Raw genomic sequence first — 27,131 nt, 5'->3', positions numbered from 1 at the left:
ACATAGTAGGAAGGTGTGAGAGGAGTGTGGAGTTTTTATTCTTAATTATTTCTTCAATCAAAAGTTTGTTATTTTTAAATGGCACCGGAGTGTGTTGTTTTTTCTCTCAGGCAGTATTTAGAAGAAGAATCTGCCTGCGTTTTCTATGATCTTAGCAGAAGTAACGAAGATCCACTGGCTGTTCTCGCACATTCTGAGGAGTGGGGTAACTTCAGAAAGGGAATAGCATGCGGGGTTCCCTGCAGATGAGGTATGTGCAGTAAAATATTTTTTCTAAGGAATGGAATTGACTAGAAAATACTGCTGATACCGATGTAATGTAAGTACAGCCTTAAATGCAGTAGTAGTGACTGGTATCAGGCTGATGAATGTATGTGCAGTAAAGTAATTTTCTAAGGAATGGAATTTAACTAAGAAAATGCTGTTAATACTGAAGTAATATATGAGCCTTAACTGCAGTAGAAGCGACTGGTAGCAGGCTTATTAATAACACTACATAACTTTTCAAATGTATGTTTAAAACGTTTACTGGCATTTTATTCGTTTTTGTGAGGTACTTTGGTGATAAATCTTTTGGGGCATGATTTTTTCCACATGGCTGACGTATATTTCTGCATAGAAAAGGTTAACTGAGTTTTCCCACTGTTGTAATATGAGTGGGAGGGGCCTATTTTAGCGCTTTTTTGCGCAGTAAAAATTCAGTCAGTCTTCCTGCTTCTTCCTCCTTGATCCAGGACGTCTCTAGAGAGCTCAGGGGTCTTCAAAATTCATTTTGAGGGAGGTAATCAGTCACAGCAGACCTGTGACAGTGTGTTTGACTGTGATAAAAACGTTAATTGTTAAATTGATTATCCGTTTTGGGTATTAAGGGGTTAATCATCCATTTGCTAGTGGGTGCAATACTTTGCTAACTTAATACATTTACTGTGAAAATTTGGTTGCTATAACTGATTTGGTTCATTGTTATTTCAACTGTGACAGTTTTTTTTTGTGCTTCTTAAAGGCGCAGTAGCGTTTTTTTATATTGCTTGTAAACTTATTTGAAAGGATTTTCCAAGCTTGCTAGTCTCATTGCTAGTCTGTTTAAACATGTCTGACACAGATGAATCTGTTTGTTCACTATGTTTGAAGGCCAATGTGGAGCCCCATAGAAATATGTGTACTAAATGTATTGTTGTCACTTTAAATAATAGTCAGTCTTTATCTGTAAAGAAATTATCACCAGACAACGAGGGGGAAGTTATGCCGACTAACTCTCCTCACGTGTCAGTACCTTCGCCTCCCGCTCAGGAGGCGCGTGATATTGTGGCGCCAAGTACATCAGAGAGGCCCTTACAAATCACTTTGCAAGACATGGCTGCTGTTATGACAGAGGTATTATCTAAATTGCCAGAATTAAGAGGCAAGCGCGATAGCTCTGGGTTAAGGACAGAGCGCGCTGATGATGTGAGAGCCATGTCCGATACTGCGTCACAATTTGCAGAACATGAGGACGGAGAGCTTCATTCTGTGGGTGACGGATCTGATCCAGGGAAACCGGATTCAGAGATCTCTAATTTTAAATTTAAGCTTGAGAACCTCCGTGTATTGCTAGGGGAGGTTTTAGCGGCTCTGAATGACTGTAACACAGTTGCAATTCCAGAGAAATTATGTAGGCTGGATAGATACTATGCGGTGCCGGTGTGTACTGACGTTTTTCCTATACCTAAAAGGCTTACAGAAATTATTAGCAAGGAGTGGGATAGACCCGGTGTGCCCTTTTCCCCACCTCCTATATTTAGGAAAATGTTTCCAATAGACGCCACTACACGGGACCTTTGGCAGACTGTCCCTAGAGTGGAGGGAGCAGTTTCTACTTTAGCTAAACGTACCACTATCCCGGTGGAGGATAGTTGTGCTTTTTCGCATCCAATGGATAAAAAATTAGAAGGTTACCTTAAGAAAATGTTTATTCAACAAGGTTTTATCTTACAGCCCCTTGCATGCATTGCGCCTGTCACTGCTGCTGCGGCATTCTGGTTTGAGTCTCTGGAAGAGGCCATTCGCACAGCTCCATTGGACGAGATTATGGACAATCTTAAAGCACTTAAGCTAGCTAACGCATTTGTTTCTGATGCCGTTGTACATTTAACCAAACTAACGGCTAAGAACTCCGGATTCGCCATCCAGGCGCGCAGAGCGCTATGGCTTAAATCCTGGTCAGCTGACGTGACTTCTAAATCTAAATTGCTTAATATTCCTTTCAAAGGGCAGACCTTATTCGGGCCCGGCTTGAAAGAAATTATTGCTGACATTACTGGAGGTAAGGGTCATACTCTTCCTCAGGACAGGGCCAAATCAAAGGCCAAACAGCCTAATTTTCGTGCCTTTCGTAACTTCAAGGCAGGAGCAGCATCAACTTCCTCCGCTCCAAAACAGGAAGGAACTGTTGCTCGTTACAGACAGGGCTGGAAAGCTAACCAGTCCTGGAACAAGGGCAAGCAGGCCAGAAAACCTACTTCTGCCCCTAAGACAGCATGAAGAGAGGGCCCCCTATCCGGAAACGGATCTAGTGGGGGGCAGACTTTCTCTTTTCGCCCAGGCTTGGGCAAGAGATGTCCAGGATCCCTGGGCGTTGGAGACCATATCTCAGGGATATCTTCTGGACTTCAAAGCTTCTCCTCCACAAGGGAGATTTCATCTTTCAAGGTTATCAGCAAACCAAATAAAGAAAGAGGCATTTCTACGCTGTGTACAAGACCTCTTAGTAATGGGGGTGATCCACCCAGTTCCGCGGACGGAACAAGGGCAAGGTTTTTACTCAAATCTGTTTGTGGTTCCCAAGAAAGAGGGAACCTTCAGACCAATCTTGGACCTAAAAATCTTAAACAAATTCCTAAGAGTTCCATCATTCAAAATGGAAACTATTCGAACCATCCTACCCATGATCCAAGAGGGTCAATACATGACCACAGTGGACTTAAAGGATGCCTACCTTCACATACCGATTCACAAAGATCATTATCGGTACCTAAGATTTGCCTTTCTAGACAGGCATTACCAGTTTGTAGCTCTTCCCTTCGGGTTAGCTACGGCCCCGAGAATTTTTACAAAGGTTCTGGGCTCACTTCTGGCGGTTTTAAGACCGCGAGGCATAGCGGTGGCTCCGTACCTAGACGACATTCTGATACAGGCGTCAAGTTTTCAAATTGCCAAGTCTCATACAGAGATAGTTCTGGCATTTCTGAGGTCGCATGGGTGGAAGGTGAACGTGGAAAAGAGTTCTCTATTACCACTCACAAGAGTTCCCTTCCTGGGGACTCTTATAGATTCTATAGAGATGAAGATTTACCTGACGGAGTCCAGGTTATCAAAGCTTCTGAATGCTTGCCGTGTCCTTCATACCATTCCACGCCCATCAGTAGCTCAGTGCATGGAAGTAATCGGCTTAATGGTAGCGGCAATGGACATAGTACCATTTGCGCGCCTGCATCTCAGACCGCTGCAATTATGCATGCTAAGTCAGTGGAATGGGGATTACTCAGATTTGTCCCTTCTACTAAATCTGGATCAAGAGATCAGAGATTCTCTTCTCTGGCGGCTTTCTCGGGTCCATCTGTCCAAGGGGATGACCTTTCGCAGGCCAGATTGGACGATCGTAACAACAGATGCCAGCCTTCTAGGTTGGGGCGCAGTCTGGAACTCCCTGAAGGCTCAGGGATTATGGACTCAGGAGGAGAAACTCCTCCCAATAAATATTCTGGAGTTGAGAGCAATATTCAATGCTCTTCTAGCTTGGCCTCAGTTAGCAACACTGAGGTTCATCAGATTTCAGTCGGACAACATCACGACTGTGGCTTACATCAACCATCAAGGGGGAACCAGGAGTTCCCTAGCGATGTTAGAAGTCTCAAAGATAATTCGCTGGGCAGAGTCTCACTCTTGCCACCTGTCAGCGATCTACATCCCAGGCGTGGAGAACTGGGAGGCGGACTTTCTAAGTCGCCAGTCTTTTCATCCGGGGGAGTGGGAACTTCATCCGGAGGTCTTCGCTCAACTGATTCATCGTTGGGGCAAACCAGAACTGGATATCATGGCGTCTCGCCAGAACGCCAAGCTTCCTTGTTACGGATCCAGGTCCAGGGACCCGGGAGCGGCGCTGATAGATGCTCTGGCAGCCCCTTGGGTTTTCAACATGGCTTATGTATTTCCACCATTTCCGCTGCTACCTCGACTGATTGCCAAGATCAAACAGGAGAGAGCATCAGTGATTCTGATAGCGCCTGCGTGGCCACGCAGGACTTGGTATGCAGACCTAGTGGACATGTCGTCCTGTCCACCATGGTCTTTGCCTCTGAGACAGGACCTTCTAATACAAGGTCCTTTCAACCATCCAAATCTAATTTCTCTGAGGCTGACTGCATGGAGATTGAACGCTTGATCCTATCAAAGCGTGGCTTCTCGTAGTCCGTGCCCATTTTTTTGCTAGTTGTCTGCAGTTCTCATTTGCACCTCTTTACCCTACTGTCTGTCTTACTACTTCCTCCTATTCTTGGCTATATGTACTACTGGGAGGGAAAGTGAAGTAGGAGAGATACTTTAAAGGGACAGTCAACACCAAAATTGTTGTTGTTTAAAAAGAAAGATAATCCCTTTATTATCCATTCCCCAGTTTTGCATAAACAACACTGCTATAGAAATACACTTTCTTTCATGTAATTAGCAAGAGTCCATGAGCTAGTGACGTATGGGATATACATTCCTACCAGGAGGGGCAAAGTTTCCCAAACCTCAAAATGCCTATAAATACACCCCTCACCACACCCACAATTCAGTTTTACAAACTTTGCCTCCTATGGAGGTGGTGAAGTAAGTTTGTGCTAGATTCTACGTTGATATGCGCTCCGCAGCAAGTTGGAGCCCGGTTTTCCTCTCAGCGTGCAGTGAATGTCAGAGGGATGTGAGGAGAGTATTGCCTATTTGAATGCAGTGATCTCCTTCTACGGGGTCTATTTCATAGGTTCTCTGTTATCGGTCGTAGAGATTCATCTCTTACCTCCCTTTTCAGATCGACGATATACTCTTATTTATATACCATTACCTCTGCTGATTCTCGTTTCAGTACTGGTTTGGCTTTCTACAAACATGTAGATGAGTGTCCTGGGGTAAGTAAATCTTATTTTCTGTGACACTCTAAGCTATGGTTGGGCACTTTGTTTATAAAGTTCTAAATATATGTATTCAAACATTCATTTGCCTTGACTCAGAATGTTCAACATTCCTTATTTTCAGACAGTCAGTTTCATATTTGGGATAATGCATTTGAATTAATCATTTTTTCTTACCTTCAAAAATTTGACTCTTTTTTCCCTGTGGGCTGTTAGGCTCGCGGGGGCTGAAAATGTTTCATTTTATTGCGTCATTCTTGGCGCGGACTTTTTTGGCGCAAAAAATTCTTTTCCGTTTCCGGCGTCATACGTGTCGCCGGAAGTTGCGTCATTTTTTTACGTTATTTTGCGCCAAAAATGTCGGCGTTCCGGAAGTGGCGTCATTTTTGGCGCCAAAAGCATTTAGGCGCCAAATAATGTGGGCGTCTTATTTGGCGCTAAAAAAAATATGGGCGTCGCTTTTGTCTCCACATTATTTGTCTCATTTTTCATTGCTTCTGGTTGCTAGAAGCTTGTTCTTTGGCATTTTTTCCCATTCCTGAAACTGTCATTTAAGGAATTTGATCAATTTTGCTTTATATGTTGTTTTTTCTCTTACATATTGCAAGATGTCTCACGTTGCATCTGAGTCAGAAGATACTTCAGGAAAATCGCTGTCTAGTGCTGGACCTACCAAAGCTAAGTGTATCTGCTGTAAACTTTTGGTAGCTATTCCTCCGGCTGTTGTTTGTATTAATTGTCATGACAAACTTGTTAATGCAGATAATATTTCCTTTAGTAAAGTACCATTGCCTGTTGCAGTTCCTTCAACATCTAAGGTGCAGAATGTTCCTGATAACATAAGAGATTTTGTTTCTGAATCCATCAAGAAGGCTATGTCAGTTATTTCTCCTTCTAGTAAACATAAAAAATCTTTTAAAACTTCTCTCCCTACAGATGAATTTTTAAATGAACATCATCATTCTGATTCTGATGATTCTTCTGGTTCAGAGGATTCTGTCTCAGAGATTGATGCTGATAAATCTTCATATTTATTTAAAATGGAATTTATTCGTTCTTTACTTAAAGAAGTACTAATTGCTTTAGAAATAGAGGATTCTGGTCCTCTTGATACTAATTCTAAACGTTTAGATAAGGTATTTAAATCTCCTGTGGTTATTCCAGAAGTTTTTCCTGTTCCTAATGCTATTTCTGAAGTAATTTCCAAAGAATGGGATAAATTGGGTAATTCATTTACTCCTTCTAAACGTTTTAAGCAATTATATCCTGTGCCGTCTGACAGATTAGAATTTTGGGACAAAATCCCTAGAGTTGATGGGGCTATTTCTACCCTTGCTAAACGTACTACTATTCCTACGTCAGATGGTACTTCGTTTAAGGATCCTTTAGATAGGAAAATTGAATCCTTTCTAAGAAAAGCTTATCTGTGTTCAGGTAATCTTCTTAGACCTGCTATATCATTGGCTGATGTTGCTGCAGCTTCAACTTTTTGGTTGGAAACTTTAGCGCAACAAGTAACAGATCATGATTCTCATAATATTATTATTCTTCAGCATGCTAATAATTTTATCTGTGATGCCATTTTTGATATTATTAGAGTTGATGTCAGGTTTATGTCTCTAGCTATTTTAGCTAGAAGAGCTTTATGGCTTAAGACTTGGAATGCTGATATGGCTTCTAAATCAACTCTACTTTCCATTTCTTTCCAGGGTAACAAATTATTTGGTTCTCAGTTGGATTCTATTATCTCAACTGTTACTGGTGGGAAAGGAACTTTTTTACCACAGGATAAAAAATCTAAGGGTAAAAACAGGGCTAATAATCGTTTTCGTTCCTTTCGTTTCAACAAAGAACAAAAGCCTGATCCTTCATCCTCAGGAGCATTTTCAGTTTGGAAACCATCTCCAGTCTGGAATAAATCCAAGCCTGCTAGAAAGGCAAAGCCTGCTTCTAAGTCCACATGAAGGTGCGGCCCTCATTCCAGTTCACAATCTTTGGATTCAGAACATTGTTTCAGAAGGGTACAGAATTGGTTTCAAGATGAGACCTCCTGCAAAGAGATTTTTTCTTTCCCGTGTCCCAGTAAATCCAGTGAAAGCTCAAGCATTTCTGAATTGTGTTTCAGATCTAGAGTTGGCTGGAGTAATTATGCCAGTTCCAGTTCCGGAACAGGGGATGGGGTTTTATTCAAATCTCTTCATTGTACCAAAGAAGGAGAATTCCTTCAGACCAGTTCTGGATCTAAAAATATTGAATCGTTATGTAAGGATACCTACGTTCAAAATGGTAACTGTAAGGACTATCTTGCCTTTTGTTCAGCAAGGGCATTATATGTCCACAATAGATTTACAGGATGCATATCTGCATATTCCGATTCATCCAGATCATTATCAGTTCCTGAGATTCTCTTTTCTGGACAAGCATTACCAGTTTGTGGCTCTGCCGTTTGGCCTAGCTACAGCTCCAAGAATTTTTACAAAGGTTCTCGGTGCCCTTCTGTCTGTAATCAGAGAACAGGGTATTGTGGTATTTCCTTATTTGGACGATATCTTGGTACTTGCTCAGTCTTTACATTTAGCAGAATCTCATACGAATCGACTTGTGTTGTTTCTTCAAGATCATGGTTGGAGGATCAATTTACCAAAAAGTTCATTGATTCCTCAGACAAGGGTGACCTTTCTGGGTTTCCAGATAGATTCAGTGTCCATGACTCTGTCTTTAACAGACAAGAGACGTCTAAAATTGATTTCAGCTTGTCGAAACCTTCAGTCACAATCATTCCCTTCGGTAGCCTTATGCATGGAAATTCTAGGTCTTATGACTGCTGCATCGGACGCGATCCCCTTGGCTCGTTTTCACATGCGACCTCTTCAGCTCTGTATGCTGAATCAATGGTGCAAGGATTACACAAAGATATCTCAAATAATATCTTTAAAACCGATTGTACGACACTCTCTAACGTGGTGGACAGATCACCATCGTTTAATTCAGGGGGCTTCTTTTGTGCTTCCGACCTGGACTGTAATTTCAACAGATGCAAGTCTCACGGGTTGGGGAGCTGTGTGGGGATCTCTGACGGCACAAGGAGTTTGGGAATCTCAGGAGGTGAGATTACCGATCAATATTTTGGAACTTCGTGCAATTTTCAGAGCTCTTCAGTTTTGGCCTCTTCTGAAGAGAGAATCGTTCATTTGTTTTCAGACAGACAATGTCACAACTGTGGCATACATCAATCATCAAGGAGGGACTCACAGTCCTCTGGCTATGAAAGAAGTATCTCGAATTCTGGTTTGGGTGGAATCCAGCTCCTGTCTAATCTCTGCGGTTCATATCCCAGGTATAGACAATTGGGAAGCGGATTATCTCAGTCGCCAAACGTTGCATCCGGGCGAATGGTCTCTTCACCCAGAGGTATTTCTTCAGATTGTTCAAATGTGGGAACTTCCAGAAATAGATCTGATGGCGTCTCATCTAAACAAGAAACTTCCCAGGTATCTGTCCAGATCCCGGGATCCTCAGGCGGAGGCAGTGGATGCATTATCACTTCCTGGAAGTATCATCCTGCCTATATCTTTCCGCCTCTAGTTCTTCTTCCAAGAGTAATCTCCAAGATTCTGAAGGAATGCTCGTTTGTTCTGCTGGTAGCTCCGGCATGGCCTCACAGGTTTTGGTATGCGGATCTGGTCCGGATGGCCTCTTGCCAACCGTGGACTCTTCCGTTAAGACCAGACCTTCTGTCGCAAGGTCCTTTTTCCATCAGGATCTGAAATCCTTAAATTTAAAGGTATGGAGATTGAACGCTTGATTCTTGGTCAAAGAGGTTTCTCTGACTCTGTGATTAATACTATGTTACAGGCGCGTAAATCTGTATCTAGAGAGATATATTATAGAGTCTGGAAGACTTATATTTCTTGGTGTCTTTCTCATCATTTTTCTTGGCATTCTTTTAGAATACCGAGAATTTTACAGTTTCTTCAGGATGGTTTAGATAAGGGTTTGTCCGCAAGTTTCTTGAAAGGTCAAATCTCTGCTCTTTCTGTTCTTTTTCACAGAAAGATTGCTATTCTTCCTGATATTCATTGTTTTGTACAAGCTTTGGTTCGTATAAAACCTGTCATTAAGTCAATTTCTTCTCCTTGGAGTTTGAATTTGGTTCTGGGGGCTCTTCAAGCTCCTCCGTTTGAACCTATGCATTCATTGGACATTAAATTACTTTCTTGGAAAGTTTTGTTCCTTTTGGCAATCTCTTCTGCCAGAAGAGTTTCTGAATTATCTGCTCTTTCTTGTGAGTCTCCTTTTCTGATTTTTCATCAGGATAAGGCGGTGTTGCGAACTTCTTTTGATTTTTTACCTAAAGTTGTGAATTCCAACAACATTAGTAGAGAAATTGTGGTTCCTTCATTATGTCCTAATCCTAAGAATTCTAAGGAGAAATCGTTGCATTCTTTGGATGTTGTTAGAGCTTTGAAATATTATGTTGAAGCTACTAAGTCTTTCCGTAAGACTTCTAGTCTATTTGTTATCTTTTCCGGTTCTAGAAAAGGCCAGAAAGCTTCTGCCATTTCTTTGGCATCTTGGTTGAAATCTTTAATTCATCTTGCCTATGTTGAGTCGGGTAAAACTCCGCCTCAGAGGATTACAGCTCATTCTACTAGGTCAGTTTCTACTTCCTTGGCGTTTAGGAATGAAGCTTCGATTGATCAGATTTGCAAAGCAGCAACTTGGTCCTCTTTGCATACTTTTACTAAATTCTACCATTTTGATGTATTTTCTTCTTCTGAAGCAGTTTTTGGTAGAAAAGTACTTCAGGCAGCGGTTTCAGTTTGAATCTTCTGCTTATGTTTTTCATTAAACTTTATTTTGGGTGTGGATTATTTTCAGCAGGAATTGGCTGTCTTTATTTTATCCCTCCCTCTCTAGTGACTCTTGTGTGGAAAGATCCACATCTTGGGTAATCATTATCCCATACGTCACTAGCTCATGGACTCTTGCTAATTACATGAAAGAAAACATAATTTATGTAAGAACTTACCTGATAAATTCATTTCTTTCATATTAGCAAGAGTCCATGAGGCCCGCCCTTTTTTTGGGGTGGTTATGATTTTTGTATAAAGCACAATTATTCCAATTCCTTATTTTATATGCTTTTGCACTTTGTTATCACCCCACTTCTTGGCTATTCGTTAAACTGAATTGTGGGTGTGGTGAGGGGTGTATTTATAGGCATTTTGAGGTTTGGGAAACTTTGCCCCTCCTGGTAGGAATGTATATCCCATACGTCACTAGCTCATGGACTTGCTAATATGAAAGAAATGAATTTATCAGGTAAGTTCTTACATAAATTATGTTTTTTACCTCTGTGATTACCTTATATCTATGCCTCTGCAAACTGCCCTATTATTTCAGTTCTTTTAACAGACTTGCATTTTAGCCAATTAGTGCTCACTCCAGGGTAACTTCACGTGCATGAGCTCAATGTTATCTATATAAAACACATGAACTAATGCCCTTTAGTGGTCAAAATGCATTGAGATTAGAGGCAGTCTTCAAGGTCTAAGAAATTAGCATATTAATCGCCTAGGTTTAGCTTTCAACTAAGAATACTAAGAGTACAAAGCAAAATTGGTGATAAAATTAAATTGTAAAGTTGTTTAAAATTACATTTACTACTATTTATTACATTTATTACTATTTAAATCATAAAAGTTCTTTTTGGACTTGATTGTCCCTTTTAAAGCTATGTTGTAGCGTGTCTTTGCCTCCTCCTGGTGGCCAGGAGATGAATTCCACACAAGCAAGGATTTTATCAGGTAAGAATAAATTATGTTTCTATTCAGAGATATAATTAATCGATGTGCATTTACATTTTGACCGTAATGTCCCTTTAACCTCAAATTTTATTTCCCATTCACAGTGTAAAACGCTTTGCAGTGCACTTTCATTATCTATTTTTGAAGGCTTTGCTTGCATTTTAAACCTGAATGTTGTAGTTTTTTTTCTACTCCCCACCCAGAGGATCAAGTGTGTTCTTGGGAATTCAGTACCCTGAGCCACCTACTTGCTGCACAGTGGTTGCTTTATTAGTGCAAGAGCTAATTTTATTTTTTCGCTGATTGTCTACAGCAAATGAGATGAACATCACTTGAGGCTTTTCAAGGGTACAATCATCGGACAGCAAATGAATGCTAACAAAATGACAGCATTAAAAGCTTGTACAATATTTTGTATGATGTTCATCTTTGTATTGCAGTGATTCAATTCAGATGCATACTTGAATGACATAAAGGGAATTTCAGGATTAAACTTTTATAGTTGACATTCATTTTAAGAGACTTTTACTTTATATTCTATTATCAAATTTGCTTTCTTCTCCTAGTATCCTTTTATTGAGAAGCATACCAATGCAATGCACTACTTGGAGCTAGCTAGTGATTGGTGGCTACACATACACCTCTTGTCATTGGCTCACACAATGTGTTCAGCTAGGTCCTGTAATGCATTGAAGCTCAACAGCCCACTATAGTACTGTTCACTAACACAACAGAGAATTTTCTTTTTGCACTTTTAAGTTACTTTTTAAAGGGATAGTCTAGTCAAAATTAAACTTTCGTGATTCAGATAGAGCATGCAATTCTAAGCAACCTTCTAATTTACTCCTATTATCAATTTTTATTTGCAAAAGCAAGAATGAAAGCTTACGAGCCGGTCCATTTTTGGTTCAGAACCTGGGTAGCGCTTGTTGATTGGTGTCTAAATGTAGCCACCCATCATAAGCTTACATTCAAATAAATATACCAAGAGAATGAAGAAAAAATGATAATAGGAGTAAATTAGAAAGTTGCTTATAATTGCATGCTCTATCTGAATTATGAAAGTTTAATTTTCACTAGACTTTCCCTTTAATTACATTGCAATGGATTATGGTGTAATATTCTGTTAATTCATGTGTTAAAGAGTTTAACTGTCAGCTGCTGCATGTACATTTATCTTTCTTCTTGCTTTTAGATGTACAGACTTACGTTAAGAACCAGCAAAGAAACCGTCTCCAAGCACCTTTGTGAGCTCCTATCCAAGCAGTTTTAAGCCAACTTGAATGTGTAATGAAGGCTGTAAAGAAACAAAGAAGAAAAACACTACAAGGAGGGTTTAACTTGCATCAAGCAAATGTGTGCATCTGTGTGCATGTGACAGCAAGGGTGGGCTGATTAATGCCCCATCTATGCAGATTGTCTTATTTTGTGTGTGTGTTCTGCGTCCAGTAATGTCCAAGAGACTTGTAAAACAAGCAAAAGACAAGACTAACTATTAATATTCTTATTGTAATAAGATATGTGGTCGTTTTACTAGATTTTGTTGTTCTTGCTGTGAGTATAAAGTAACTACTCTGAAAGGGATATTTAAAGCAGAACACCCCCGAATTATGAACACAGAGTGCCACCCTCCATGCTGCCTCTGGTTGGTATACAGATAAGGATTCAAATATCTGTTCACGCTGGCCCAAATGCATATCATATTTTGCACCAGGGGAAATGCTGCTTATTAGAACAATGTTGGATTATAGATGAGGGAAACAAAAGCTGTAGTATTGAATTTTTTTCTTTCATTTTCTTTCTCCCTTGTGATTATTCACATCACTGCAAGAGGAACAGCAATTTACTTCTAATAGTTAAATGGCATTTCAGCAGCTAAGGTATTAGACACCGTGATGGCAAAATAAATCTTAGGTGAACATTAGTTCATCAAGGTTTGCAGAAAAGTTTTCAACATAGAATATTAATCACTTTATTTTTGCTACCGCATTTTAAAAATGAAAAAAATCCATTGGTGCTTTTTACCTTGCTAAGCTATATACTGTAGTAGTAACTTTTGTCACCAACGATTATAGCATTTAGTGTCATCTTGCCAGTGATTTGCTGTTTGCTGTTTTCATGTGGTCCATAACAGAGCTAATTGATCTAGTAACTGATTTGCTCTACGTCTACTCATAGTTTGGGCCTAGCTGCTGAAACCTCTCCCCTGAGATGTTTGTGTGTCTGTGTGATTGTGTCTTTTTGTCCAAGTATTCCATGCCTCCACCTTGTATGCAGTATGTAAGCATACTGACTTTTTACCTCGTAGAATCATTCCATGCATGTGCATATGTGAATTCTTAACATTCATCTCGACCATAATAATCTCCTCACCTTGGACTATGAAATGGATCGTCTTGGCCTCAAAGAAATAGAACAGGTCTAAACCTACAGAATATATAAATCAATATACAGTTCTCCTTATGAGGCAATCCTTTTTTTTTTATACCCATGGCATAAAAATGCAGATTTTTTGATGCAGGTGATCAAATAACCTTCCCACATAATCTGTTAATCGGTTTAGACAATATCTTGCTTTATAATCTCCACAAATTCTATGTCCTTTTAATTGCTACAGTGTTTTGTTTTTCTGATGGTAGGAAAGTTGCCTACCTTTGTAAATAAGTATATATAAATATATAAAATATATATAAATGTTAATACATAATTAGAAGGTACATAGATAACCCACAGATGCATCCCTGCAATTTATAGGTAGTCTTGGAGCCTTAATTGCTACTTCTCATAACATATCAAATAGAACAGCCCAGTGAAAGTTTCTCTGATTTCACCAGACTAAGTATATGGATCCTTTTGCAATACCAGGTTTCCACCTCCAGGTGACATTTAAAGTATAATTTCTTTCAATAGTCTACAGAACCAAGTATATCAAGTCTAACTCCCAGTATCTGCATGTGGACATTTCCCTTTAACCTTTGTTATATGTTTTGTCAGTCACTACAATCTATATTTGAGAGTTTTTATTTTTTATCTATCAGTTCTTCTCTGCATCAGTCAGTTGTCAAAGGAATTCAAAAGATGTCACCCATATTTTATTTTTTATAGCTTTTTTGTATTATTGTTTTTAATTGCTTTTTTTTTCTGGCGTGCAGTCCTCGCTGGTGCTGATTCTTCTTTTTGCGTAGTACATTACTAGTTAACAGTAAGCCCATGTGTGAGAGTGTGTGTAACTATAAATGGATGTATTGCTAAAGCTTTATGCATTCTGTATCATATTAGACTTACATATTTTCTATTTGTGTATTTTATAAACTGTATCATTCCCTCAGAGAGTCCTGGAATAAAAGGTTGAGCCATGGGTTCATTTCCATTCCTTTGTTTTAAATATGGCATTTGGTTTGATGAGTACTTTGTTTGTATTGTGTTTAGTTTTTTCTCCCAATCTGCAAAGATCTCAGCTTAAGTATGGCATACAGAATTTGGGACCAGTCATTAAAGGGATATAAAACCCAAAAAATGTATTTCATGATTCAGATAGAGCATGTGATTTTAAACGACGTTCTAATATACTTCTATTATGTTTTTTCTTTGTTCTCTTGTTATCTTTTGTTGAAATGCAGGGATGTATGCTTAGGAGCTGGCCCATTTCTGGAGCACTATATGGCAGTAGTTTTGTAAGAATGTTATGCATTTGCAAGAGCACTAGATGGCAGTACTTTTTCCTGCCATGTAGTGCCTCAGATGCCTACCTAGGTATCTCTTCAACACAGAATATGAGAACGAAACAAAACTGATAATAGAAGTAAATTGGAAACTTTTTTTTTTTAAAATGGTATGTTCGGTCTGAATCACAAAAGAACATTATTGGGTTTCATATCCCTTTTAAAAAGGACGTTGCAGATCTGTATGGTCTCTTTGCTCTATAAATACAGAGGTAATACAATTTTTATATTATATAAATGTGTTCTTGGCCTGTGTAGAGAGTTGGCAGAAGTGCTGTTTATTATTTGAACATTGTTTGTGGCTAGAGATGAAACTTTTAAGGCAAGAGGAAAAGAGATTTAATCTCCAGCAACAAAAACTGTGTTTACTGTAAGAGTAATCAAATAGTGATACTCTGAGGATCTAGTGACTGCCATAACAGAACCTTAAAAAGGGCTTGGATTTATTTTTGGCTAAAAAAAAAAAATACATACATTTTAAATATATACTATCAGATCACTTGGCAGAGTTTTTATTATTAAAAACAGGGATCACTCAGGATCTGTAAAGGTTGAAATTGATGGAATTTTTTTTTCGCTTGCAACTGCATCTACTATGTTACCATATCCAAATATTTCTCTTCATTTTTTAGAATTATTTGGAAAATCGATATGTGCCAATTTCTGATGGCTCACAAGTTTGTTGTGTGGTTACAATTTCCTTACATTTAGCTACAGTAATTTGGCTAAAGCTAAAAACAAATGTATACATGTTAGCACAAGTATATTCTTTCATAGTAAGCACTAAACAGCACACCCCAGATTTAAGATAAAATTAAACCTGGTTGTATCATAGAATATCACTCACAAGAAGAAAAAAGCATCATACATACATATTATACTTTCTAATGGCAGTGAGAGTCCAGAAATCCATTCATAACCTATGGGAAATACCTGGCCACCAGGAGGAGGCAAAGACACCCCAAACAAAGTTTTAAATATCCCTACCTCTTCCTCTACCCTCCAAGTAGTCATTTGCCTCAGTTTCATGGAGGTAGGCAGAGAAAGGTGCTCTGCTGAAGATTCTGATTTTATTGTCCTCAATGGATTATTTCCGGCAAGAGAGGACAGGGGAGTTGTTGAAATTGCCATGCAATTCTCTTAGTAGAGTTTTGGTGGATGTTAGCTACTCGATCTCACAGGGAAGCTCCTATGTCTCTTCCAGATAACTATGCTATCCTCCCTTTTAGGCAAACAGTGTTAGTTACACTGATTTTCCTTGTGTAACATGTCTCCTCAGGAAGGACAGAAGCTGGGTAAGTCCTGATTTGTATTACCATCCCCCTTTTAATGGCTTGTTGCCTAAAAGAGAAGGATATTAGCCAAATGTCCTGCAGTCTAGGGGGGTTTATGATGGACTCCAGGGACAGCAATGTGTTAGTTACTCTTTTCTGCTGCACTACTTATAGAGCAATTCTGGGGCACACATGGAACCTCAGGACTGAGGTTATTTATGTACAGACACAGATATACTCATTTATCATATCTTGTGTTCACAATGTGAACGGTTTTATTATTCACCACCCAGCAGTACCTTCCCATCACTATAGTGCAGTGACGTGAGGTCAGAAGCAAGTGAGGCACTGGCTAGTATGATATGCCCGAGAAGCCAATATATGAACCATAGAGGTAGCTTAAATTGACGATTAAATTAGCAGGTTGCATAAGGGCAATTATCATTATTTACAACACACGTTTACACGTAAGAAACAAATTAAATAATGATTATATAGGCAAATGCAGTTCCACTGATTATACTCATTGAATACAAATGAAAGAGTACATGGTCTTACCTTGCAAGAGGCAGAACTTTCTTCATCTTCTGTGATGATATAGAATTTTTTCTGCAGGTCCCTTTGTATTGAAATGGTAAAATTTGACAGTTACACTAAAACATTTTATCTCAGACGTGGTCCCCAAGCCCACAACAGAGTTGGTTTTCCTTGTAGCTGAACCAATGCACATATGAAATAATCAGTTTATATGTGAGAGAAGGTTAGTAACCATGGTGTTACTATTCAGCCGATTACTTCACCTTTGCACTGGTTCAGCTATAATTAAATAAAACATAGCCTGTTTGGGGTACTTGAGGACCACAGTGGGTTGGAAACACTGCACTAAAGAACCAGCTCATCTGCAATATGTTGATTGCCGGTAGAAAAAAAAGTTTTTAAAAGTTGGATAATATTGCATCATTTGAACATAGTATTGCAAAATAGCTTCAGATTTAAAAAAAAGAATTATTTTTTTTTTCAAAATAGAACTCTTTAATAAATAACATAGAACAAATTAGAACTGGTGGTGGGGTGTAATGACTTTTTTTTAGCACTGCAGAAATGTTTTCTTTTCTGTGGTCGGGCACCTACAGAGTCTCATTTATAAATAAAGTCCATTTGTCTTTCTTTTAAAACAAACTTTTCGGTTACTTTCTTGTAGAAATCCTCTTTGTCTTTAGCTTTTAACATTAAAAGTCTAGGTGTCTCAATAGACAAGAGTGCCAGTGAGGAAAGTCGACTTTGTTCAGTCCTATTGCGACTGTGGGTTTTTATTCTCTTCAATGTAGAAAATGATCGTTCTACAGAAGCTGTTGTAGCTGGCATTGTGAGCACCAACTTGAATAATTTTACAGCCTCTGGAAGACCCTTCATCAGATCATTCTCAATCACAAAGTTGAGGAGCTGTAACTGTGATTTGCATTCAGTCCTTACTCTTTCTGCACTGTATAAGCCCACCAGATCACATTTGAGTTGAAGCAAATCAAAGTGCTTTCTGTATTTTCCTAGGCTTTGCAGTTTGGTGTCATCAAAATTTTCTGAAATTTCTTTAAGTTTTGTGCAGTCAACCAAACTGAGAAACGATAGCTCCTCAAAATGATCAAACCGCGCTTTCATCTGAACAATCACATTGTCCAGAATATTATAAAACATCCGCCTTACTTCTCTTATAGGATGATTGCCTCTCTCATTCTCTGTGAGCCCAAATCTGACACATCTGTCCTCAAATCGCTTATAGAATGCGTCAGTCTTGTCTCTGGCGTTCCAGAAATGCCATTACTTCACAAATTGACGCACAGCAGAATGCAACATCCATGACTCTATTCTGCAGTATAAGAAAGAGTCAGTCAGTTTTTAAGAAAATGTCCTCATATGTCATAAGTAAGAAGCAGGTTGATGCTTTATTCAGCCATTGTAGAAATCCAGAAGCAAGCAACGCGGTGTCACCCTCCCATTTCACTTCATCATCAACTATAATCCCGAACATAGCACGCCGATCAGGTAGGTACATGTTGACCGTCTGCACTAGTCTGGAGTTTTTACTCCCATCTGGTGGGTGCCGCTCTTGGTAAACGTTTCTTTACAACATCGTCCAGTAGGTGGGTGCGCTTGGTTGAGTGATTGAAAAAAGAGACAAGATGCTCAAGTTTTGAAAAAAATAGTTTACACTCAGGCATACATTTTGCTGAATGCAAAAGCACCAGGTTCAATTTGTGGGCATAACAATGGAAAAATGTTGCTTCTGGAACTTTTTCTTTAATCTTGGCCTGAACCCCATTAAGATCTGATGCCATCACAGCAGCTCCATCGTAAGTCTAACTTACCAGCTTTTCCTAACAATTGTATTTCTTCAACACTCCCAATACATAATTAGCAATAGCTGTTGCTCGTCTGTCAATCACTTCATCAAATCCTAAGAACGCCTCCTTAACCTCACAAGTCAACTCATTGTTCGTCACATAACGAAAAACTACAGATATCTGGGATTTGTTAGTGACTTCAGTTGTCTCATCTACTTCAATAGCAACAAATGGGCTGCATCAATCTCCTTTTTTATGTCATCTCTAATGACATCAGCGACTGATTCTATTAAATCATTTTGTATCCTGTTAGATAATCCAGTAAAAACTGTGGCTGTCTCCATATGCGTTGCTAACTTGTCATGGATCTCTGCTATAAAATATACTACCTCCACATAGTTGCCACGATTCCAAGAGTTTGCACCTTCATCGTTACCACGAAATGCTAATTCCTGCCTTGCTAGGAGGACGGTTGTATTAATTGTTTTAAAATATCACGGTTTTCTTTTACTTTAGCATTGTGGTTGCTTATTTGTAATCTTCTCTGTTCGTTCAAAGCTGCATCAATCCTTGCAGTTCCAAAGGTTTTAAAAGCAATTTGATTCTGGGTGTGACGGAGTGATTTCTCATGTATATTGAGGCCCCTGGATAGGTTTTTTAAATCTGCAAATCCTGTACTTTTCCAAATGTTGTCGGTAGTGGAGAACAGAAGGCATGGAAAGCCACTCTTTTCCCTGATACTACTCTGTTTGAAAAGACCTTGTTATATTTTTCTGTGGCTGAACTAGTTGTCTAAGCTCAGGCATTGGTCTTCCATTATTTATCACTTCGTGTTTTGCTTGGAAATCCAGTCTGGAAAAATTATTCAGATGTTCCATATTTCAAAATGGTTCAAAGTGTACACCTAGCAAGAGAGAAAAGAAAAATTAGAGGTAGAGAACAATCGAAAAAGATAAGTAAATTAAAACGTAAAAAGAAACAGATTGTGTAAAAAAAAACAGCAAATAACTTACTTTGTGCATAATGATCACATATAAATTTTCAGTGTATCCTTGTCCTTAGTGAGATATGGAAGCTGACATCTGAATAATCTTCAAAAGTCATAGAACCCAAACATTATGCTCATGATTCAGACTACTGTGCATGCAATGCTATTTGTTTTAGTATCCTTTGTTCAAGGAACAGAAATGTACTACTGTCAGCTAAACATATCAGATAAGACAATGAAAAGAGGTATATGTGCATTGTGCAGCAACCAATCAACAGCTGCTACACTACCAGTAGTCCATTGCTGCTGCTTAGCTAGCTTTCCTCCTGACTATGGTTTTCACAAAATGATTCCAAAAGAAAAAAAACATAAATGCATTGCAGTTTGGATAGGTAACAGTAATACAAGTTGGAGTAAAATAGATATTTCTTTCATGTAATTAGCAAGAGTCCATGAGCTAGTGACGTATGGGATATACATTCCTACCAGGAGGGGCAAAGTTTCCCAAACCTTAAAATGCCTATAAATACACCCCTCACCACACCCACAATTCAGTTTTACAAACTTTGCCTCCCGTGGAGGTGGTGAAGTAAGTTTGTGCTAGATTCTACGTTGATATGCGCTTCACAGCAGGCTGTAGCCCGGTTTTCCTCTCAGTGTGCAGTGAATGTCAGAGGGATGTGAAGAAAGTATTGCCTATTTGAATTCAATGGTCTCCTTCTACGGGATCTATTTCATAGGTTCTCTGTTATCGGTCGTAGAGATTCATCTCTTACCTCCCTTTTCAGATCGACGATATACTCTTATATATACCATTACCTCTACTGATTCTCGTTTCAGTACTGGTTTGGCTTTCTACTACATGTAGATGAGTGTCCTGGGGTAAGTAAGTCTTATTTTTTGTGACACTCTAAGCTATGGTTGGGCACTTTTATATAAAGTTCTAAATAGATGTGTTTAAACATTTATTTGCCTTGATTCAGGATGATCAATATTCCTTATTTCAGACAGTCAGTTTCATTATTTGGGATAATGCATATGAATAATTAATTTTTTTCTTACCTTAAAAATTGACTTTTTTTCCTGTGGGCTATTAGGCTCGCGGGGGCTGAAAATGCTTCATTTTATTGCGTCATTCTTGGCGCAGATTTTTTTGGCGCAAAAATTTTCTTTGTCATTTCCGGCGTCGTACTTGTCGGCGGAAGTTGTTTGTGATTGCGTAATTTTTTTGACGTTTTGCGCCAAAAATGTTGGCGTCGCCGGATGTGGCGTCATTCTTGGCGCCAAAAGCATTTAGGCGCCTAATAATGTGGGCGTCTTTTTTGGCGCTAAAAAATATGGGCGTCATTATTGTCTCCACATTATTTAAGTCTCATTGTTTATTTGCTTCTGGTTGCTGGAACTTGTTCATTGGCATTTTTTCCCATTCCTGAAACTGTCATTTAAGGAATTTGATAGATTTTGCTTTATATGTTGTTTTTTCTATTACATATTGCAAGATGTCTCAGATTGACCCTGGATCAGAAGCTACTTCTGGAAAAACGCTTGACTGAGTTCAGTCCTACCAAAGCTAAGTTCATTTATTTTAAATGTTATGAATGTTTATCTTTAGCTATGGTTTGTAATAGGTTATCATGATAAACTTTTACATGCAGAATCCATTAGTATCTATGCTTTATATATTGCCATTCTTTTTACATCTTATGTACAAGAAATATTTAGAAGATTTTTAAGAAATATTTTTCTGATTCTATTTTAAAGGCTTTGTCTGACTTTGTGCCTTCTAATAAAATTTTTAGGTCTTGTTTCAAATGACCAACAACATACTGATTTATCCTTCTCTGATGATGTTTTTTCTCATTCAGAATTTTCTTCATCAGATATTGACACTAACAAATCTACTTTCTCCTGTTAAGTGTAGTCAGTCCACGGGTCATCCATTACTTATGGGATTATAACTCCTCCCTAACAGGAAGTGCAAGAGGATCACCCAAGCAGAGCTGCTATATAGCTCCTCCCCTCTACGTCATATCCAGTCATTCTCTTGCACCTAACTAAAGATAGGACGTGTGAGAGGACTGTGGTGTGTTAAACTTAGTTTTTATTTCTTCAATCAAAAGTTTGTTATTTTAAACGGCACCGGAGTGTGTTGTTTGTTCTCAGGCAGCATTAGAAGAAGAATCTGCCTGAGTTTTCTATGATCTTAGCGGTCGTAACTAAGATCCACTTGCTGTTCTCGGCCATTCTGAGGAGTGAGGTAACTTCAGAACAGGGGATAGCATGCAGGGCCCACCTGCAAGGAGGTATGTGCAGTAAATTATTTTCTAAGGAATGGAATTGACTGAGAAAATACTGCTAATACCGATGTAATGTAAGTGCAGCCTTTAAATGCAGTAGTAGCGACTGGTATCAGGCTGATATGTATGTATGTATACTCTGAGGTATTTCTGGGGAATGGAATTTCACTAAGAAAATACTGTCAATATTAAAGTAATATTTGAGCCTGCACTGCAGTGAAAGCGACTAGCAGCAGGCTTATTAATAACACTTCATAATTTTCAATTTTTAAAATGTTTACTGGCATGTTAATCGTTTTTTCTGAGGTACTTGGTGATAAAACTTTATGGGCATGATTTTTACCACATGGCTGTCGTTTTTTTCTGCATAAAAACAGTTTACTGAGCTTCCCCACTGTTGTAATATGAGTGGGAGGGGCCAATTTTAGCGCTTTATTGCGCAGTAAAAATTTAGTCACAGTCTTCCTATTTCTTCCTCCATGATCCAGGACGTCTCTACAGAGCCCAGGGGTCTCCAAAACTAGTTTTGAGGGAGGTAATCAGTCACAGCAGACCTGTGTGTTTGACTGTGATAAAAACGTTTATTTTTTCAACTGTTATCTGTTTTGGGTATTAAGGGGTTAATCATCTTTTTGCTGGTGGGTGCAATCCTCTGCTAACTTATACATTTTCTGTTAAAATTTGGTTGTTTTAACATATTTGGTTCATTGTTAATTCAACTTTTTCACATTTTTATGTTTCTTAACCCCTTAATGACCACAGCACTTTTCCATTTTCTGTCCGTTTGGGACCAAGGCTATTTTTACATTTTTGCGGTGTTTGTGTTTAGCTGTTATTTTCCTCTTACTTATTTACTGTACCCACACATATTATATATCGTTTTTCTCGCCATTAAATGGACTTTCTAAAGATACCTTTATTTTCATCATATCTTATAATTTACTATAAAAAAATTATAAAATATGAGGAAAAAAATGGAAAAAACACACTTTTTCTAACATTGATCCCCAAAATCTGTTACACATCTACAACCACCAAAAAACTCCCATGCTAAATAGTTTCTAAATTTTGTCCAGAGTTTAGAAATACCCAATTTTTACATGTTCTTTGCTTTTTTTGCAAGTTATAGGGCAATAAATACATGTAGCACTTTGCTATTTCCAAACCACTTTTTTTCAAAATTAGCGCTAGTTACATTGGGACACTGATATCTTTCAGGAATCCCTGAATATCCCCTGACATGTATATATTTTTTTTTAGAAGACATCCCAAAGTATTGATCTAGGCCCATTTTGGTATATTTCATGCCACCATTTCACCGCCAAATGCCATCAAATAAAAAAAATCGTTCACTTTTTCACAAATTTTTTCACAAACTTTAGGTTTCTCACTGAAATTATTTACAAACAACTTGTGCAATTATGGCATAAATGGTTGTAAATGCTTCTCTGGGATCCCCTTTGTTCAGAAATAGCAGACATATATGGCTTTGGCGTTGCTTTTTGGTAATTAGAAGGCCGCTAAATGCCACTGTGCACCACACGTGTATTATGCCCAGCAGTGAAGGGGTTAGTTAGCGAGCATGTAGGGAGCTTGTAGGGTTAATTTTAGCTTTAGTGTAGTGCAGTAGACAACCCCAAGTATTGATCTAGGCACATTTTGGTATATTTCATGCCACCATTTCACTGCCAAATGCGATCAAATTGAAAAAAACGCTACATTTTTCACAATTTTATGTTTCTCACTGAAATTATTTACTAACAGCTTGTGCAATTATGGCACACATGGTTGTAAATGCTTCTCTAGGATCCCCTTTGTTCAGAAATAGCAGACATATATGACTTTGGCGTTGCTTTTTGGTAATTAGAAGGCCGCTTAATGCTGCTGCGCATCACACGTGTATTATGGCTAGCAGTGAAGGGGTTAATTAGGTAGCTTATAAGGAGCTTGCAGGGTTAATTTTAGCTTTAGTGTAGAGATCAGCCTCCCACCTGACACATCACACCCCCTGATCCCTCCCAAGCAGCTGTCTTCCCTCCCCCACCCCACAATTGTCCCTGCCATCTTAAGTACTGGCAGAAAGTCTGCCAGTACTAAAATAAATTTTTATTTTTTTTTTGTTTAAAAAAATAAATAATTCTGCTGTGTAGGACCCCCCCCCCCCTTAGCCCCAACCTCCCTGATCCCCCCCAAACAGCTCTCTACCCCCCTCCTCTGCCTTATTGTGCACCATATTGGGTACTGGCAGCTGTCTGCCAGTACCCAGTTTGAAATCAAAAGTTTATTTTAAGATTTTCTGTAGTGTAGCTTACCCCCCTTAACACCCAACCCCCCACCCTCTCCCAGATCATTAATATTTTTTATTCCCACCCTCTCTCCCACTGAGTCCCACCTTGTGCCTCTTCCACTTCAATTCTAACTTTTGGGCAGTTTCAAACGTGCACACACGCGATCCCGCCCCCCTCCTCTACTGATGGCCTCCCTGGACACGCTCCCACCCACCAACGATCATAGCCGATGCAGAGAGGGCCACAGAGTGGCTCTCTCTGCATCGGACTGCTTAAAAAAGTTATTGCAGGATGCCTCTATATCGAGGCATCACTGCAATAACATGAAAGCAGCTGGAAGTGATCAGGATCGCTTCCACTGCTTTCAAAGACCAACGACGTGCAGGGTACGTCCTTGGTCGTTAAGGACATTTTTTTGGAGGACGTACCCTGCACGTCGTTGGTCATTAAGGGGTTAAAGGCGCAGTAGCATTTTTTATATAGCTTGTAAATTTATTTAAAAGTTTTTTCCAAGCTTGCTAGTGTTATTGCTAGTCTGTTTAAACATGTCTGACACAGATGAATCTGTTTGTTCACTATGTTTAAAGGCCAATGTGGAGCCCAATAGAAATTTGTGCACTCAATGTATAGATGTTACTTTGAATAAAAGTCAAACTTTATATGTTAAAAAAATATCACCAGACAACGAGGGGGAAGTTATGCCGACTAACTCTCCTCACGTGTCAGTACCTTCGCCTCCCGCTCAGGAGGTGGGTGATATTGTGGCGCCAAGTACATCAGGGCGGCCCATACAAATCACTTTGCAAGACATGGCTAATGTTATGACTGAAGTACTATCTAAATTGCCAGAATTAAGAGGTAAACGCGATCACTCTGGGGTAAGAACAGAGTGCGCTGATAATAGTAGAGCCATGTCTGATACTGCGTCACAATTTGCAGAACATGAGGACGGAGAGCTTCATTCTGTGGGTGACGGATCTGATCCAAGTAAACTGGATTCAGAGATTTCAAATTTTAAATTTAAGCTTGAGAACCTCCGTGTATTACTAGGGGAGGTATTAGCGGCTCTGAATGATTGTAACACGGTTGCAATTCCAGAGAAAGTATGTAGGCTGGATAAATATTTTGCGGTACCGGCGTGTACTGACGTTTTTCCTATACCTAAAAGGCTTACAGAAATTGTTAACAAGGAGTGGGATAGACCCGGTGTGCCCTTTTCACCCCCTCCTATATTTAGAAAAATGTTTCCAATAGACGCCACCACACGGGACCTATGGCAGACGGTCCCTAAGGTGGAGGGAGCAGTTTCTACTCTGGCTAAGCGCACCACTATTCCGGTGGAGGATAGCTGTGCTTTTTCAGATCCAATGGATAAAAAGTTAAAGGGTTACCTTAAGAAAATGTTTATTCAGCAAGGTTTTATATTACAACCCCTTGCATGCATCGCGCCTGTCACTGCTGCGGCGGCATTCTGGTTTGAGTCTCTGGAAGAGACCCTTAGCACAGCTCCATTGGATGAGATTATGAACAAGCTTAAAGCCCTTAAGCTAGCTAATTCATTTATTTCTGATGCCGTAGTACACTTAACCAAACTTACGGCTAAGAACTCCGGATTCGCCATTCAAGCGCGCAGAGCGCTGTGGCTTAAATCCTGGTCAGCTGATGTGACTTCTAAATCTAAATTGCTTAATATTCCTTTCAAAGGGCAGACATTTTTCGGGCCCGGCTTGAAAGAAATTATCGCTGACATTACTGGAGGTAAGGGCCATGCCCTGCCTCAAGACAGGGCCAAACCAAAGGCTAAACAGTCTAATTTTCGTGCCTTTCGTAATTTCAAGGCAGGAGCAGCATCAACTTCCTCCGCTCCAAGACAGGAAGGAACTGTTGCTCGTTACAGACAGGGCTGGAAACCTAACCAGTCCTGGAACAAGGGCAAGCAGGCCAGAAAACCTGCTGCTGCCCCTAAGACAGCATGAAGTGAGGGCCCCCGATCCGGAAACGGATATAGTGGGGGGCAGACTTTCTCTCTTTGCCCAGGCTTGGGCAAGAGATGTCCAGGATCCCTGGGCGTTGGAAATCATATCTCAGGGATATCTTCTGGACTTCAAAGCTTCTCCTCCACAAGGGAGATTTCATCTTTCAAGGTTATCAGCAAACCAGATAAAGAAAGAGGCGTTTCTACACTGTGTACAAGACCTCTTACTAATGGGAGTGATCCACCCAGTTCCGCGGTCGGAACACGGGCAAGGATTCTATTCAAATCTGTTTGTGGTTCCCAAAAAAGAGGGAACCTTCAGACCAATCTTGGACTTAAAGATCCTGAACAAATTCCTAAGAGTTCCATCGTTCAAAATGGAAACTATTCGAACCATCTTACCCATGATCCAAGAGGGTCAGTACATGACCACAGTGGATTTAAAGGATGCCTACCTTCAGATACCGATTCACAAGGATCATTACCGGTATCTAAGATTTGCCTTCCTAGACAGGCATTACCAGTTTGTAGCTCTTCCCTTCGGGTTAGCTACGGCTCCAAGAATCTTTACAAAGGTTCTGGGCTCTCTTCTGGCGGTACTAAGACCGCGAGGCATAGCGGTAGCTCCGTACCTAGACGACATTCTGATACAAGCGTCAAGTTTCCAAACTGCCAAGTCTCATACAGAGTTAGTTCTGGTATTTCTAAGGTCGTATGGGTGGAAGGTGAACGTAGAAAAGAGTTCTCTATTGACACTCACAAGAGTTCCCTTTCTAGGGACTCTTATAGATTCTGTAGAAATGAAAATTTACCTGACGGAAGACAGGTTATCAAAACTTCTAAATGCTTGCCGTGTCCTTCATTCCATTCAACACCCGTCAGTGGCTCAGTGCATGGAGGTAATCAGCTTAATGGTAGCGGCAATGGACATAGTACCATTTGCGCGCCTGCATCTCAGACCGCTGCAATTGTGCATGCTAAGTCAGTGGAATGGGGATTACTCAGATTTGTCCCCTCTGCTAAATCTGGATCAAGAGACCAGAGATTCTCTTCTATGGTGGCTTTCTCGGCCACATCTGTCCAAGGGGATGCCCTTCCGCAGGCCAGATTGGACGATTGTAACAACAGACGCCAGCCTTCTAGGTTGGGGTGCAGTCTGGAATTCCCTGAAGGCTCAGGGATCATGGACTCAGGAGGAGAGACTCCTTCCAATAAACATTCTGGAATTAAGAGCAATTTTCAATGCTCTTCTGGCTTGGCCTCAGTTAGCAACTCTGAGGTTCATCAGGTT

At 39.6% G+C, this 27,131-nt stretch overlaps 1 protein-coding gene across 2 annotated transcripts in view; it reads left to right on the top strand.

Moving 5' to 3' along the window:
* The window catches only part of LOC128638698 (AP-2 complex subunit alpha-1), a 112,230-nt gene extending 97,884 nt beyond the window's left edge, over window positions 1–14,346 (top strand). For both annotated transcript variants that reach the window (XM_053690820.1, XM_053690819.1), the window contains one exon: window positions 12,153–14,346. In XM_053690820.1, the coding sequence (XP_053546795.1) occupies window positions 12,153–12,230 (78 nt within the window). In that variant the 3' untranslated portion in view covers window positions 12,231–14,346. The remainder of the gene's footprint in view (window positions 1–12,152) is intronic.
* The last annotated feature ends 12,785 nt before the right edge of the window (window positions 14,347–27,131 follow it).

The sequence above is a fragment of the Bombina bombina genome, chromosome 8 (genome assembly GCF_027579735.1).
Source record: "Bombina bombina isolate aBomBom1 chromosome 8, aBomBom1.pri, whole genome shotgun sequence".
NCBI lineage: Eukaryota > Metazoa > Chordata > Amphibia > Anura > Bombinatoridae > Bombina > Bombina bombina.
Note: the sequence above shows the minus strand (reverse complement) of the source record. Positions and strands in the feature narration are given on the sequence as shown.